The 15,334-nt window shown below is 26.3% G+C and overlaps 3 protein-coding genes across 5 annotated transcripts; 2 read left to right on the forward strand and 1 right to left on the reverse strand.

The window, feature by feature from the left end:
- Window positions 1-147: 147 nt before the first annotated feature.
- On the forward strand, window positions 148-6,215 carry AP-1-2beta (adaptor protein complex 1/2, beta subunit). 2 transcript variants are annotated; one of them, XM_003691315.4, is made up of 12 exons: window positions 155-260; window positions 653-813; window positions 1,397-1,567; window positions 2,803-2,829; window positions 2,930-3,175; window positions 3,288-3,548; window positions 3,632-4,054; window positions 4,120-4,804; window positions 4,884-5,142; window positions 5,202-5,553; window positions 5,632-5,823; window positions 5,905-6,215. In XM_003691315.4, exons 2-12 carry the CDS (start codon window positions 706-708, stop codon window positions 5,977-5,979), a joined length of 2,799 nt encoding a protein of 932 aa, XP_003691363.1. In that variant the 5' UTR covers window positions 155-260; window positions 653-705; the 3' UTR covers window positions 5,980-6,215. The 2 variants fall into 2 exon arrangements, with proteins under 2 accessions (XP_031770856.1, XP_003691363.1); XM_031914996.2 differs by lacking the exon at window positions 2,803-2,829 and having other exon boundaries at window positions 148-260.
- Window positions 6,216-6,386: 171 nt separating this feature from the next.
- Window positions 6,387-8,110, reverse strand: RpS27 (ribosomal protein S27). 2 transcript variants are annotated; one of them, XM_012495610.2, is made up of 2 exons: window positions 7,277-8,110; window positions 6,387-6,718 (listed from the first exon to the last, which is right to left on the reverse strand). In XM_012495610.2, the coding sequence occupies exon 2, from the start codon at window positions 6,715-6,717 to the stop codon at window positions 6,460-6,462; it is 258 nt and encodes an 85-aa protein (XP_012351064.1). In that variant the 5' UTR covers window position 6,718; window positions 7,277-8,110; the 3' UTR covers window positions 6,387-6,459. The 2 variants fall into 2 exon arrangements, with proteins under 2 accessions (XP_012351064.1, XP_086771483.1); XM_086915357.1 differs by having other exon boundaries at window positions 7,260-7,402.
- Window positions 8,111-8,187: 77 nt separating this feature from the next.
- On the forward strand, window positions 8,188-15,244 carry Ubr1 (Ubr1 ubiquitin ligase). The gene is made up of 3 exons (XM_003691312.4): window positions 8,188-8,327; window positions 8,650-8,891; window positions 9,175-15,244. Exon 3 carries the CDS (start codon window positions 9,202-9,204, stop codon window positions 14,539-14,541), a length of 5,340 nt encoding a protein of 1,779 aa, XP_003691360.2. The 5' UTR covers window positions 8,188-8,327; window positions 8,650-8,891; window positions 9,175-9,201; the 3' UTR covers window positions 14,542-15,244.
- The last annotated feature ends 90 nt before the right edge of the window (window positions 15,245-15,334 follow it).

A 15,334-nucleotide genomic window follows, 5' to 3' on the forward strand; every position in this document is an offset into this window, starting at 1 on the left:
AATTTTAAACTGCTCATATATTTACTTAATGACTTACCATACTTGATAATCTATGATTTAAGATTCTAGGGTAAAATTTGTTCCTAACTTCAATTTTCTTGATAAATTCTCCAAACTATATGAAAGTATAGCACATATGGATCCGTTGTAAGTATTTTTAGTCTATGGTTAAAGGGCGTTTTATATATAATCGAAAATCTATCAATGTTCTATCAGTTGATAATTTTTAACATATTTTTAGCTTGCTTAAAACAGTGAAGGTAGTTTAAAATAAGATTTTAATAATTTTGTTATTAATTATTTTAATTGTTATAAATATTAATGATTTATTTTATCATTTTAATGAAGTAAAAATATAAGATGTCATTCAATTTTTAAGTATAATATTTTAAGTATAAAATGCTATTATATATTATATTTTAAATATTTTTTATATTTTATATTCCATAAAATTATAAAGAATATTTTACTTTTGTTTAAATTAACAATCTTAAATATTTTATATTATAATTAGTATTAATACATAGCATTGTACTATACATATATCCTGAACATTGATCCAAGTTGTGATTTACTATATTGTATTCTTATTTAATTTTTCTAATAATTTTTCCATTATTATATTCAAAATATATATTTTTTATTTTTTCAGAATATAGATTCATCTATAATTAATATAATTCTGAAAATTTTTAAAAATTTAGAATGACAGATTCAAAATATTTTACCACCACCAAGAAAGGTGAAATATTTGAACTTAAATCAGAGTTAAACAATGACAAGAAAGAAAAAAAGAAAGAAGCTGTAAAAAAAGTAAGTTATTGATAAAATATTTTCTAATTATTTAATTTTATATAAAATTTATATATAATAATTTTTTTTTAATTAAATATTATTATAAATAGTTAAGTAATTTTATGCAGCAAAGGTATAATTTTAAAAGGTAATTTATTTTTATAAAAGGTAAGTTGCAAAAATCATTGTTGATATAAAAAATTTTGTTTTAAATATAAATTTTATATTATTATTTATATATTTATAAAAATTTATAATTTACATTCAATTAACAAATCTGTTTCATGCTGCATAAACAAAAGGATGAGTAAAATCATATAATAAAAATTTTTTTAAATTTGATGAATTTTAATAATATTGTAATATAATATATGCATAATATGCTGTATTCACTTTTTATTTTTATTAATAAATTATTATTTGAAAGATTAATAAAACTAAACATAAATTATATCTATTCTCTTATTTAATTTAAATATTATAATTATATTTATTTTCTTATTTAATTATAAAATAGTATGTATATATATATATATATATTTCTATTTTTTTATTATTTACTTATTATCTATATGATTTAAAATCATATAAATATGTGTAGGTTATTGCTTCCATGACTGTGGGTAAAGATGTGTCAGCACTCTTTCCTGATGTGGTCAACTGTATGCAGACAGATAATTTAGAACTCAAAAAATTGGTGTATTTATATCTGATGAATTATGCCAAAAGTCAACCAGATATGGCCATCATGGCTGTCAACACATTTGTCAAGGTAATGTAGCTTAAAAATTTAATAAATAATTTATTATGTTTTATTAATGCACTTTTATCCTCTATATATTATGACACTTGAATGATGTTGAGAGTCTCTATCTGCAAAGAGACAAGCTGGAAAAAATTTATAGTAGTTTTTTTATATGTCAAAAATTTTTCATATAAATTTAATATTAATTTTGCAGCCTGTCTCACATCATGTACAGACCGTGCTTTGCAAATTATATCAGTTTGCACAGAGCTGTCTGTGTTATGGGACGGAATGTATTATTTTTTCCTCTTAATGAATTGCTTATTTTTCAAAGAGCACGAGACTGGAATTTGGCTGAATTTTATTGATATTTTAAAATATACAGAATATATTAATAAGTTTTATTGATTTAAGTTATTACTACCAAATTCCAGAATTTTTCTTCAGTTAAGTATCAAGAATAGAAATGGACTTATTAACAGTTGTAATATTTAGCAAAATCATTAAGAAATTTACTGGAGGAGTTCACAATATATATGTTAATTTTTAATATTAATGCACTAATATATTATGCTGATTTTCAAAATTGAGCATGAAACTTTTTCAACAAATTACAAAAATGTTATTTATATTTAAATAGCTTATAGAAAGTTGTATAATAATACAGTTATATATTTATATTAAAAATATAATTGGCTTTACAGAAAACTAAATATAAAATAGTCTCAGTGGTAGAATCAATTTATTTTTTAGATATATCTAATGTGTAAACAGCATGAATAAATTCATTCCTTAAATGTCCATTTTACATGTATGACTGCATTATAAATTGCTGCTTGTATGCAGTGCATATATTTTACACTATTTGCACGCAAATGTCTTTATAAAATTTTAGTCTTAATTGATAAGTGTAATGAGTGTTAAAATTAATATTTCAGTGTAATTATTATGAACACATTTTGATGTATACATTTTTAAATGTTTGAATAAATATCATGTAACATATTCTTATGTGCATGACATTAAATTCTCTTTTAATGTAAATTTATAATTTAATTTTAATTTGTAAATTAAAAATAAAAAAAAATTATAAAATAAAAAAATTATAAAAAAAAATCTTAAGATGGATATCTCGTGCTCTTTAAAAAATGATCAGTTCTGATCATCATATTACATTAAATGGTTGATAAGTATAATATTTAACAATTAATCAAAATGGTGACGGTGACCAATTTGACCTTTTTCGTTCTGACACGCAAAAGGAGCTAGCGACATCTCCGATGACAAAGGTACCATACCACTTTCTACTTCGTTAAAATTCATGGGTTGAGATAGATAGCCACTGCTGTGACTAGACTTGAATCCCTGGCTTGCCCGATTTTTGCGCAGGATTGCGAGGACCCAAATCCGTTGATCCGAGCATTAGCAGTTCGCACAATGGGTTGTATACGTGTGGACAAGATTACTGAATATCTCTGTGAGCCACTGCGAAAATGCCTGAAGGATGAGGATCCATATGTTCGTAAAACTGCAGCTGTTTGTGTAGCCAAGCTTTATGATATTAATGCAGCTTTAGTTGAAGATCAAGGATTTTTAGATCAATTAAAAGACCTTTTATCAGATAGCAATCCTATGGTAAATAATTTGATTTTACTTATTATTTAATTATAATATAAATTTAATCAATACATATTATAAATTTAATAAATTATTGATTATTTTTTATTTCATTCAATTTTTATATTAGGTCGTTGCAAATGCGGTGGCCGCTTTATCTGAAATTAATGAGGCAAGTCCAAGTGGGCAACCTCTTGTTGAAATGAATGCGCAAACTATTAATAAATTATTAACAGCACTTAATGAATGTACAGAATGGGGTCAGGTTTTCATTTTAGATTCTCTTGCAAATTATTCGCCAAAAGATGATCGAGAAGCACAAAGTATTTGTGAACGTATTACTCCACGTTTAGCTCATGCTAATGCAGCAGTTGTTTTATCTGCTGTTAAGGTATATATTTAATGAAAAATTAATTATTTATAATTAGAATTATAAATATTTATTTCTCCTATTAAAGAGAGATTTTTTTTTAGGTATTAATGAAATTAATAGAAATGTTACAATCAGAATCTGATTTCGTTGGTACATTAACAAAAAAATTAGCTCCACCTCTTGTAACTTTACTTAGTTCTGAACCTGAAGTACAATATGTAGCATTACGAAATATAAATCTTATTGTTCAAAAACGTCCAGATATTTTAAAACATGAAATGAAAGTTTTTTTTGTTAAATATAATGATCCTATTTACGTTAAACTTGAAAAATTAGATATTATGATTCGTTTAGCATCCCAAGCTAATATAGCTCAAGTTTTATCTGAATTAAAAGAATATGCTACTGAGGTTGATGTGGATTTTGTACGAAAAGCTGTGAGAGCTATTGGTCGTTGTGCCATCAAAGTTGAGCCTTCCGCTGAACGATGTGTTTCAACTCTTTTAGATCTTATACAAACAAAGGTATTTTAAAATATGTACAAAAAAATAATTATTTGTGTAAATAATATATATATTTCTATTATTAGGTCAATTATGTTGTTCAGGAAGCAATTGTTGTTATAAAAGATATTTTTCGAAAATATCCAAATAAATATGAAAGCATTATTTCCACTCTTTGTGAAAATTTGGATACACTTGATGAACCTGAAGCACGTGCATCTATGATATGGATTATCGGAGAATATGCAGAACGTATTGATAATGCAGATGAATTACTTGAAAGTTTCTTAGAAGGATTCCATGATGAAAATACACAAGTTCAATTACAATTACTCACAGCAATTGTAAAATTGTTCCTTAAAAGACCTACAGATACTCAAGAATTGGTTCAACAAGTTCTTAGTCTAGCAACTCAAGATTCTGATAATCCTGACCTACGAGATCGAGGATTTATTTATTGGCGATTACTTAGTACAGATCCAGCAGCAGCTAAAGAAGTTGTACTTGCTGAAAAACCTCTTATTTCGGAAGAAACAGATTTGTTAGAACCAACGCTATTAGATGAATTGATATGTCATATTTCAAGTTTAGCTTCTGTATATCACAAACCACCTACTGCTTTTGTTGAAGGTAGAGCAGCAGGTACTAGAAAATCATTACCTGCTAGAAGTAATTCGAATGAAGATTCAACTCAGCACTCAGCACAACCTCATGCTCAAGTTATTCCCGCTCAAGATTCTTTAATAGGCGATCTTCTCAGTATGGATATTGGTAAACAAAATTGTTATTTATTATTGTTTCTACTGACTGTATAAATGTGTATTATGTATTAATAATGTAATTTTTATAGGTGGTCCAACTATGGTTACTCCAACACCAGCTTCTCAATCAGGTTTAGGTTTAGACTTATTAGGAAGTGGTTTAGATGGAATTTTAGGTGGAACTGATACTGGAAGTGCTGCACCTGTTGTATCTCAAACTACTACTGGACTTCTTGGTGACATATTTGGTTTTAATCAAGGACCTACTTCTTATATTGCACCTAAAGTTAATTGGTTACCTGCTGAAAAGGGCAAAGGATTTGATATATGGGGAACATTTTCAAGAAAGTAAGTAACATAACTCATAAATATTAATTCAAAAAATATAACTATTTATTTTGTAATAGAAATGGACAAATTAATATGGATATGACATTTACAAATAAAGCAATGCAACCTATGGGTGGTTTTGCAATACAATTAAATAAAAACAGTTTTGGTTTAACACCAGCGGCTCCATTGCAAGTACCAAGTCCTTTAAATCCTGGTACTAGTATAGATACTAGTGTAATTTTATCTACTGCTGGTGCAGTACAACGGATGGAACCTCTAAATAATCTTCAAGTTGCAATAAAAAATAATATTGATGTGTTTTATTTTGCTTGTATTGTTCCCATGAATGTATATTTTGCAGAAGATGGACAATTGGATAAAAGAGTATTTCTTAGTACATGGAAAGATATACCTGCTCAAAATGAGGTTTGATAATTAATTTCCTTTTCTATATTACTATTTGTACAAGTTAAAGAAATCGATATATTTTAATGTAAATTTTAGGTACAGTATACATTGAAAGGTGTAATGCTGACAGCAGATCAAGTTGTACAAAAAATGCAACAGAATAATGTATTTACAATTGCTAAAAGAAATGTTGAAGGACAAGACATGTTATACCAATCACTTAAATTAACAAATACTGTTTGGGTATTGAATGAATTAAAAATTCAGCCAGGAAATCCTGACGTTACTGTAAGTTAAAATTTTTGAATTTAATTTCCAACATTTATTATATATTTAAAACATTTAATAATTAATATATTTTAATTATAGTTATCTTTGAAATCTCGTTCAGTAGAAGTGGCACCAGGAATATTTCAAGCATATAATGCAATTTTGCATTCTTAAATAGTAAATTAAATAATTTAATATTAAATTATATTATATGTTGCGCCTTATGTCAATAATTCGTTTATATAAATCATTTATACATATATTATTACATATAATTTATATAACTAGAAGTTATAAAAAATATTTGTTTGTATTTTATTATTATAGACATAATAAATTTAATATATTGTTAAATTTATTATAAAGTAAATGTAACTTGAAATAAAAACAAATTATATTAATTATCAATATATATATTGTATTTATTTTTATATAATTAAGATATAGATTATAGATTATATCCATATACATATATATGTATATATGAATATATTTAAATTTTGTAATTATTAAAAAATAAAATTTTATTTTTTAACTGTTATTTTTTAAAATAAAAATAGGACATAATAAATATAAAAAGCTAAGTAATAATTTTGTTTATTTATTGAATATAAAGAGAAAGGTATACATTATGTTGTCTTAATCATCATTATATTAGCATTGAACTTTTCTTCTAAATGAACAACCTTCTGTCAATCGAGCTTTACCACCTGTAGATGTACACAATATTGTGCGACATCCATCACATTCTACTGATCTCTGTGCATGTGAAAAGATAGTTTTGATAGCATAACATCCAGGGCATTTTACATCCATAAAGTAGCTATTTGGCTTTTGTACAAGCCTTTTTAACTTGTGTTTTCTTTTTTCTTCAGCTGGACTTGGATGAAGAAAATCCTTAGCAAGAGGCATTCTGTAAAAGAATAAAATTATAAAATATAAATGTAAATTTTAAATGAATATTTTTAAATAAAATATTCTAAACTATTTTTACAACATATGATGCAATTTAAGATAATACATATTTTCTATTTATGAATTCAATTTTTCATTTTATAAATCATTAACAAAATATCATAAAACATATTTATATTTTAATAAAGAATAAATATACATTAATTTTTATAAAAGAATATAATATACTTTACAAAATCTTATTAGTTATATAGATATTAGATATTAATTTATACGATGTTACTATTATACAAATAAAGAAAATATTTTGTATTTTTTAATAAGAAATATATGCGTAAAAAATAAATAAATTAATAAATATTATTAAAATAAACGATTTATAATGCATAATTCTTGATGCATTATACTCTTGCATTATAATTATATATAATAGTAGCATGCATTTTGATGCTGTAGACATATACACCAATATAAGAAAATTTAGTAAAAGTAAATGATAATTTTTTATATATTCATAATATATATAATTTAATATTTACTTTGAGTTCCTGTTTACCTGATTATGTTTTTATTTTGCTTCAAATTTAATAATTACACTCTTTACCACGTGTTTTTACAACAACGTTATGAACTGAAAAGAACAGGAACTAATTGGTTCTATATGAATAAATTCCCTACTAGTGAATCAGTGTTGTCAACTAATTAAATTCAAATTAATTATAAAAAGAACAAATGATAAATATCAATAAATTAATGCAAAATAGTTAAAAATTTCTGCAAATAAAATATTATATTACATATATATTTTAGATTTTAATTTACGAAACTTAAATTTTTGAATCTAAACTAAAGTTTAATTTTTTTGTGCATACTGTGTATATAATTTTATGTAATAAATTGTTATATATTAAGTAATTTATATGAAAGTAATTTATATTTAGTAGATTTTACTTTATATTGATGAATTATTATATTGTAAATATTTAAAATAATATTGAAGTTCATATGTTGTAATATTTTGTAATCAGTATCATTTTCAAGTGTTAAAATAAAATTTATAATATTATATAAGGAATTAATATATATATTATTTATATATATATATATATAATAGTATATATATATATATATAAATTTAGATAGATAAATAAATTTTTAAATATATTATTATTTATAAAATTTAAATTTTATATGTCTTAATATTATAATTAATCTTTCTGTTATAATTAAAGATATTTGTTAAAATTTATTATATCAAAAAATATCTGATGCTTATCAATTTTTTTAGCGCTGCAGTCAACAGTAAATATTAAAGCGAAAGCACATCTAATATATGTTTGATTTTAGTCTCTAAACTTCATAAAAGCCATTTTGTGCATTGTTCAAGTAAGTGTAATAAAAGTAGTGCTTATCATTTCATTTTGAAATGTCAAAACTTGATTGATTGGTATTATCGCATATCCGCGTCTTTGACGCGAACATATGATTATTGTAAGACGATTGCTAATAAACATTATCACGCACGTTGTTGAAAAATCATATACAGATTTTGTGTAACAAAGAACTTTCCAATATCTTTTATTAACCTTGGCCTGATCATCATAACAGTAAGTATCGTCTTCAGAGAAAGTTAAAAATAGTTCGATTTAGTGAAAAATTTATCTAGAGTTATAAAATAGTTTTTTAAATCGAAATGTTATTTGGTCTGCGTAATATACAAAATTTTATAACATAATTTTTTAATTTTTTATCTATTAGTAATAAATTTTAATTTTTCGATTTCTTTAGATATCTCTTTTCATAAAAAAAATAGTATTTCAAATTAAATGCACATATTAATATTTTAATAATTAAAGTTAGAAAATGTCATTATATTGTGTATAAATTTCTTTGCTGATAAATTATTGGTAACCTATTAAATATTTTCAGATGATTTTTATGATTGAATAGAAATGAAAGCATTATGTGAAGTAATAAAATTATATCAAATTACATAATTTATATGGGCTAAATATCATATGTAATATAATTAATCAAATTCCACAAATGTTTTTGATATATTTAATGTTGATATGTTAGATCAAATAATAATGTGAAAAACACTATAAAATGCATCTATTTTACATTGCTACATTATACCAAAAACTCTGTTGATTCTATGCATTATTGTGGTTAGTATAATAATATTTATTAAATTTTATTATTATTAAAATTAAATTGCAATAACAATATATAAAATATATTCATTTAATATATTAATATTATAAGAGTTTGTTAAAAACTTTTTTAAAAAATAAGAAAAAATTTATTTTTAATTAATATATTGATTAATTTTTATAATTAAATTAAATATAATCTGAATTAAATATTAATTTTGTTAATTGAATATTTATAAAATTATTAATATTAAAAAACATAGATATAAACTTTTATTTATGATATTTATCATTTCAGTATACATTGCTTTGGCAAATTATAACAATGAGTAACGAAAGTTTACAAAAACAACATCAAGATATTGAAGATATAGAAGCACCATCATCTTTGCTCACTTTTGAAAATTTTAGTCACTCTTGTGTGAATGTGTGGATGGAAAAAATGAACAAAGGAGTATTAACTTGTACCCACTTTAATGAACATTGGCGAGTATGGGTGCCAAAAATATATAGTCCAGAACCAAATAGTAACTGTTTAGATTGGGTTTTTGATGAAGAAACAGCACAAAAAATACTTTTCAATACTTTAGAGGAATTTATTTGCAATGGAGATCCAAAGACTATATTGAAAGAATTAAGTCAAATGGATAATGTGATATGTGGTAAAGTGTTCAAAATGGGCGAAGCTACATATAGTTGCAGAGAATGTGGTGTAGATTCGACATGTGTCTTGTGTGCAGATTGTTTTAAGCAATCAGCTCATCGTAATCATAAGTATAGAATGGGTACTTCTAGTGGTGGAGGATTTTGTGATTGTGGAGATATAGAAGCTTGGAAAAAAGAACCATTTTGTAATATACATTTAGCTGGAATTCAAGCTAAAGAATCTCGTGGAAATAAATTACCTGGAGATATAGCAGAAAGAGCAGTGGTAACTTTTGAGGCAGTATTAAGATATTGCCATACAATGTTATCTTTAGAACATACACTTGGATTACCTCCTGATTTGTGTTTTAATAATAAAGAAGATGATGATCCTTTGTCACTTTTATTAACAACAGATGATTATTGTACAGTTCTTTTCAATGATGAAACTCATACATTTGATCAGGTAATTTCTACACTTACGCGTGTTATGAATTGTTCACAAAGAGACGCGCTAGAATTTGTAACAAACGTTGATAGAGATGGTAGAGCTATTGTAAAATGTGCTGAATTTCAACAATGTAAAGACTTACAGAATGAAATTGAAAAATTTACTTCTAGACATAGCAATCGAGCTTTAAAGGTACTTGTTGTTCATGCTCATGTAATTGCTCATCAAATATTTGCCATGAAACTTTTACACTGGTTACAGCAATTTATAAATCCTTGTGAAGGTTTTAGAGTGCTTTTTAGTAATGTTGCACTTAATACAAAATTACCAGTTATTTCCATTGTAGAAGGTATACTTATGAAAGATTCACAGCTGTGGAAATCTGCAAGAACAGCATGGCACAGATTATTAATGTCTGGAATGCTTATGGAATATGAAAGTAAAAAAGCTTTAGCAATTGTTTTTACATATAATTATGGTTCTATTATGAAAGATTACATAAGAGATGATCATGATCATTCATTCTCTATTGTTTCATTTTCTGTACAATTGTTTACTGTTCCAACATTAGCACACCATCTTATTGCACATCATGATGTGCTGTTTATTTTATTAAACACTTTTATTTCTGAAAGTTCACGAAGATGTAATGCAGCAGGAAAGTTGGAATTTGAAAGAGATACTCCTAATACTTCATTTAAAAGAGCTATATATATTCTTCAAGATTTACGATATTTATTAAGTTCTAAACCAGATGTTTGGACTGATGAATTGAGGAAAAGTTTTTTACAAGGACTTTCACTTTTGCTTACATTACTTAGTAGTATGCAATGTATGGATTCTGTAGTGAGACAAGTTGGTCAACATATGGAATATGAACCTGAATGGGAATCTGCGTTTAATTTACACATTAGACTATCCCCAGTTATTAGTCTTGCTTTACAATGGTGTGGTTCAGACCAAATTGTTCTAATAAAAGCTTTTCGGTTAGTTTTAAGAAGGCTATATGAACAGCCAGGACATGAAATTGGTCCACCTCAAGTGGGAGAATTAGCAGATCATAGTGCAACATGTCTTCAATATGATGTATCATCTGAACCAGTATCTATACATCTTCCACTTTCCAGATTTTTAGCAGGTCTGTTTCCATATCTTGAAATGCATGATTTACATTTTCAATGTGCAGAATTTATTAATCATACAAAACCAACATTAGAACAAATTATAGAACCGGTATTAGCAACTCAAGTAATGATTGCTCAAGTACATAGTGGTATGTGGAAAAGGAATGGATATTCTTTGTTGAATCAGTTATATTTCTATCATAATGTTAAATGTCGTTCAGAAATGTTAGACAGAGATATTATCTTACTTCAAGCTGGAGCATCTTTAATAGAAAGTAATGAATTTTTGATTCATGTTTTAAATAAATTTAATCTATTACGATGGGCAAGTCCAGACTTTGATGTGAATGCTGTCAAATATTTTGAAGATGAGAGTATTAGACAGACTTTAGTTGAAGAATTTTTGGGATTACTTATAACAATAATAGGAGAAAGATATGTACTTGGAGTTGGACAAGTTACTGCTGATGATATTTTGAAAAAAGAAATTATTCAACAATTATGTATCAAACCTCTTTCACATTCAGAACTTAGTAAAACTTTATCAGATGATACATATTTGGAAACTGAAATGGAAAGAGTGATACAAGATATTGCAGATTTTAAAAAACCATCTCAAATATCAGGAGGGAAAGGAGTATATGAACTAAAACCTCATTTGTATTCAGAATATAATGTATTCTTTTATCATTATACAAAAGAAGAAGTAAGTAACTCTGAAGAAACACAACGAAAACGAAGAAAAGCTTTAGGAGAATTAGAATGTTGTCCACCTCCTAAACTTCCTAAATTAACAGAAGTATTTAGTTTGGTAACTAATTTATTGCAATGTGATGTTATGTTACATATTATGCAAGTTGTATTAGAAAGAGCACTTAATTGTAGACCTCGTAGATTTTCAGAATCACAAGTACATAAAATTTTACATCTTATTGGGTATGCTCTTCAAGAACAAGAATCTGGTTATTATCCTTTTTTCGCTTTTACAACAAGAGCTACAAAATGGAAAATTTATAAGTTATTAGAAGATTTATGTAATAGCCCACGTATAGAAGCTCATAAAGATTTATTAACTTGGATTTTAAAAAAATATAGAGAAGTTGCTGGTAATACTCCAATGGAAATTAGTACAACACCCATTACACCACATACAGAAAATACTACAAATGAAAATATTGAAACTGATAAAGAATGGAGGACAAAAATGGCAGCAGAAAAACGTGCAAGAATAATGGCACAAATGGCTGCAATGCAAAAACATTTTATGAAAAAAAATGCTGAATTATTTGAAGAACCTGTTTTAGATGTAAATAAGTCTAATGATCAAGACTCAAGTATGAATTCAAAAAAATGTCTTCAAAAAACACCAGTTGCTGTTGGTATTGGACAAACATCAAGAATTTCTGGTGAAGAAACTTATAAAACTTGTATTTTGTGCCAGGAAGATCAAATTGTAACAGCAGCTGGTCCAGCAATGGTATTAGCTGCATTTGTTCAACAATCTACTGTATTGTGTCAATATAGAGTTAATATTGATGAACCTGATCCATTATATCTTTCTGCAAAACTTGGTGCATCACCACACACTGGTACTTGTGGTCATGTAATGCATGTACATTGTTGGCAAGAATATTTTAATAATGTACTTGCAAAAGAAAATAGAAGACCATTTCGTTTACGACAACCAGCAAGTTTTGATGTGGAAAAACATGAATATCTTTGTCCACTTTGTGAATGCCTCAGTAATACTGTTTTACCTCTTTTACCAGCATTGAAAACATTGCAACCAACTCCACAAAATCAACCTGAACTTGATTTTGGTACATGGTTGGAAGCTTTAAGAATTACAATGCAAGTTAGATATGGATTAAGTGGAAATTTACATAAAGCAAAATGTATTAAAGATGAACATGATCCTACATGTCGATATTGTATAATGCCACTTGCATGTCATATACAAGCTATTCGTAATGAACTTGGTAATGTAGCAAGTATATTTGAGTCAAATTATAGTCAACCTAGTGTATCTATATCAGAAAATTTAATATCTACAATTCAGCTTTTTGCACAAGCAACATATACAAAAGAATTTGGTACTGAACCTGATGAAGATGATGATAGAGTACCATTATTAGCATGGAAATCAACTGCATATAGTATTCATGCTATAGAATTTCTTTTACGCGATATGGATAAACCTTTATTAGGTGCTTTATCATCTAGACAGAGAGACAGTTTGGAAGGACTTGCAAGAATTTCAGCTGTTTTAGGATCTAAATGTCAACTACGTACTGGGACAAAGGTGACATGGGCAGATAGAGATAGTATTCAAAATAATGCACTTTCTCTTTTAACACTATTGTTAAAAAATCCACATGAAGGACCAAGTATTCTAGATTGGGATCCATTTGGAGTACTTGTTCCTTTAATCAATTCATTTCCCAGTCTTTTCTGTACAAGTTTTAAGGCTGCACCATCAATTATTACAGGTGGCATATTTGAATTTTATGCATTACAACTCATATTTATATCTCTTATAGTGAAAATATTATTAATATCAGATTTTAATGAAGAAATGGATGTAGATAATCCAGAAACAACTGAAAATACATTCTCAGAATTTATCTTGACATTGGCTCAAGTTTTAAATATTAATATTGGTACTCAAACAGCTGCTAATATATGGAGACGAATCACTAAAGCTTCTTTACCTTTTCTTAGATGTTGTGCTCTCTATTTTCATTATATATCTGATGTTCCAGCACCAGAGGAACTAACTAAAATAGATGGAGCAACATATGAAAATATCTGTGCATATTTGGGATTACCAACAACGTGTGATGAATTAATAAAGCCAAATTTAGATATAATTATAAAATTAATAAATATTTGGAAAAGTCATCCCACTATTCAATTACATCTGTCTGGTACTAGTACAATGACAATTATAAGAGAACCTTTGAAAGTTAATAAATTAGTGGAGCTTCCAGAAGATTATAGTGAATTAATAAATATGATATCATCGTTTACGTGTCCAAATAGCGTTCGGGAGGATTCTAAAACTCCGACGCTGTGTCTCGTATGTGGTGAAATGTTATGTTCGCAAAGTTATTGTTGCCAATTTGAACTGAACGATGCGATGGTTGGTGCGTGCACATATCACGCAAGTAAATGTGGAGCTGGAGTAGGATTATATTTACGAATACGAGAATGTGAAATTCTTTTTTTAAGAATTTCAAATCGAGGATCTTTTGCTTGTCCGCCTTATCTTGATGAATATGGCGAAACAGATCAAGGTTTACGAAGAGGAAACCCACTCCGATTGTGTTATGATAAATACAGGCAATTAAATCAAATGTGGTTGGGGCATGGACTATATGAATCCATATCAAGGGCGATTGAATCTTCAAGTAGTCCTATGTCAACTCGATGGCAGCATCTATAACCATCCTAGGATTTTTATGCTCTAGCTTGGACATTTAGTTATTGATACTAAATCTATATTTAACATAAGCAATCATAGTAAATATTATGATTGCCAATCATTTATTCTATCATCATAAGAAACTGATGAAATTATTTATTTTTGGGGAATACAGTGTGGATTTGTACATTTAAAATGATTGGATGTTATTATTGTTACAATGTCTTGCTGCCTTTTAGATTATTTCAGAGTTTACGGAATTTTCTATTATCATTGTGTAAATTAAATATAAATTTCTTTATAATTATTGACCAGATGTTGTATGAACATTGTTGCTTGTAGAAATTAGTTTGTAATATTATTTGAATAATTGTCACATTGTTTACAAAATTCTAGAATCATATAAATATTTGAAAATGTATAAATGAAAAATGTTTCTGAATTAGCTATTTTAAGATACTTCTATTGATAAATCATTTTTCTTATCATTTTACACAAATTTCATAAAACCATCTAAATCATCTCATGTCATAAATTGTTAAAAATTTAAAAAAGTTGAATATGTAAAAATTTAAAAATGTAAGTTATAAAAACAAATGATTTTGCAATAATTAAATATTTATTTTAGTTTCAAAATTTCCTAATCAGTAATGATACATATAGATAAATGTTGAAAAAAACACATAAATTATTTTAAAAAATTCAAATAAATAGTGTGACATAACATTTGTTTTCTCATTGCTAGTCTTTTAGCTCTATGTATTTGATATAATAATGTAATTTGATGATATCTTCTTTTTGCATAACATTAATG

Source organism: Apis florea, unplaced genomic scaffold (genome assembly GCF_048593485.1).
Source record: "Apis florea isolate Af1SG1 unplaced genomic scaffold, ASM4859348v1 contig_3772_pilon, whole genome shotgun sequence".
Classification (NCBI taxonomy): Eukaryota; Metazoa; Arthropoda; class Insecta; order Hymenoptera; family Apidae; genus Apis; species Apis florea.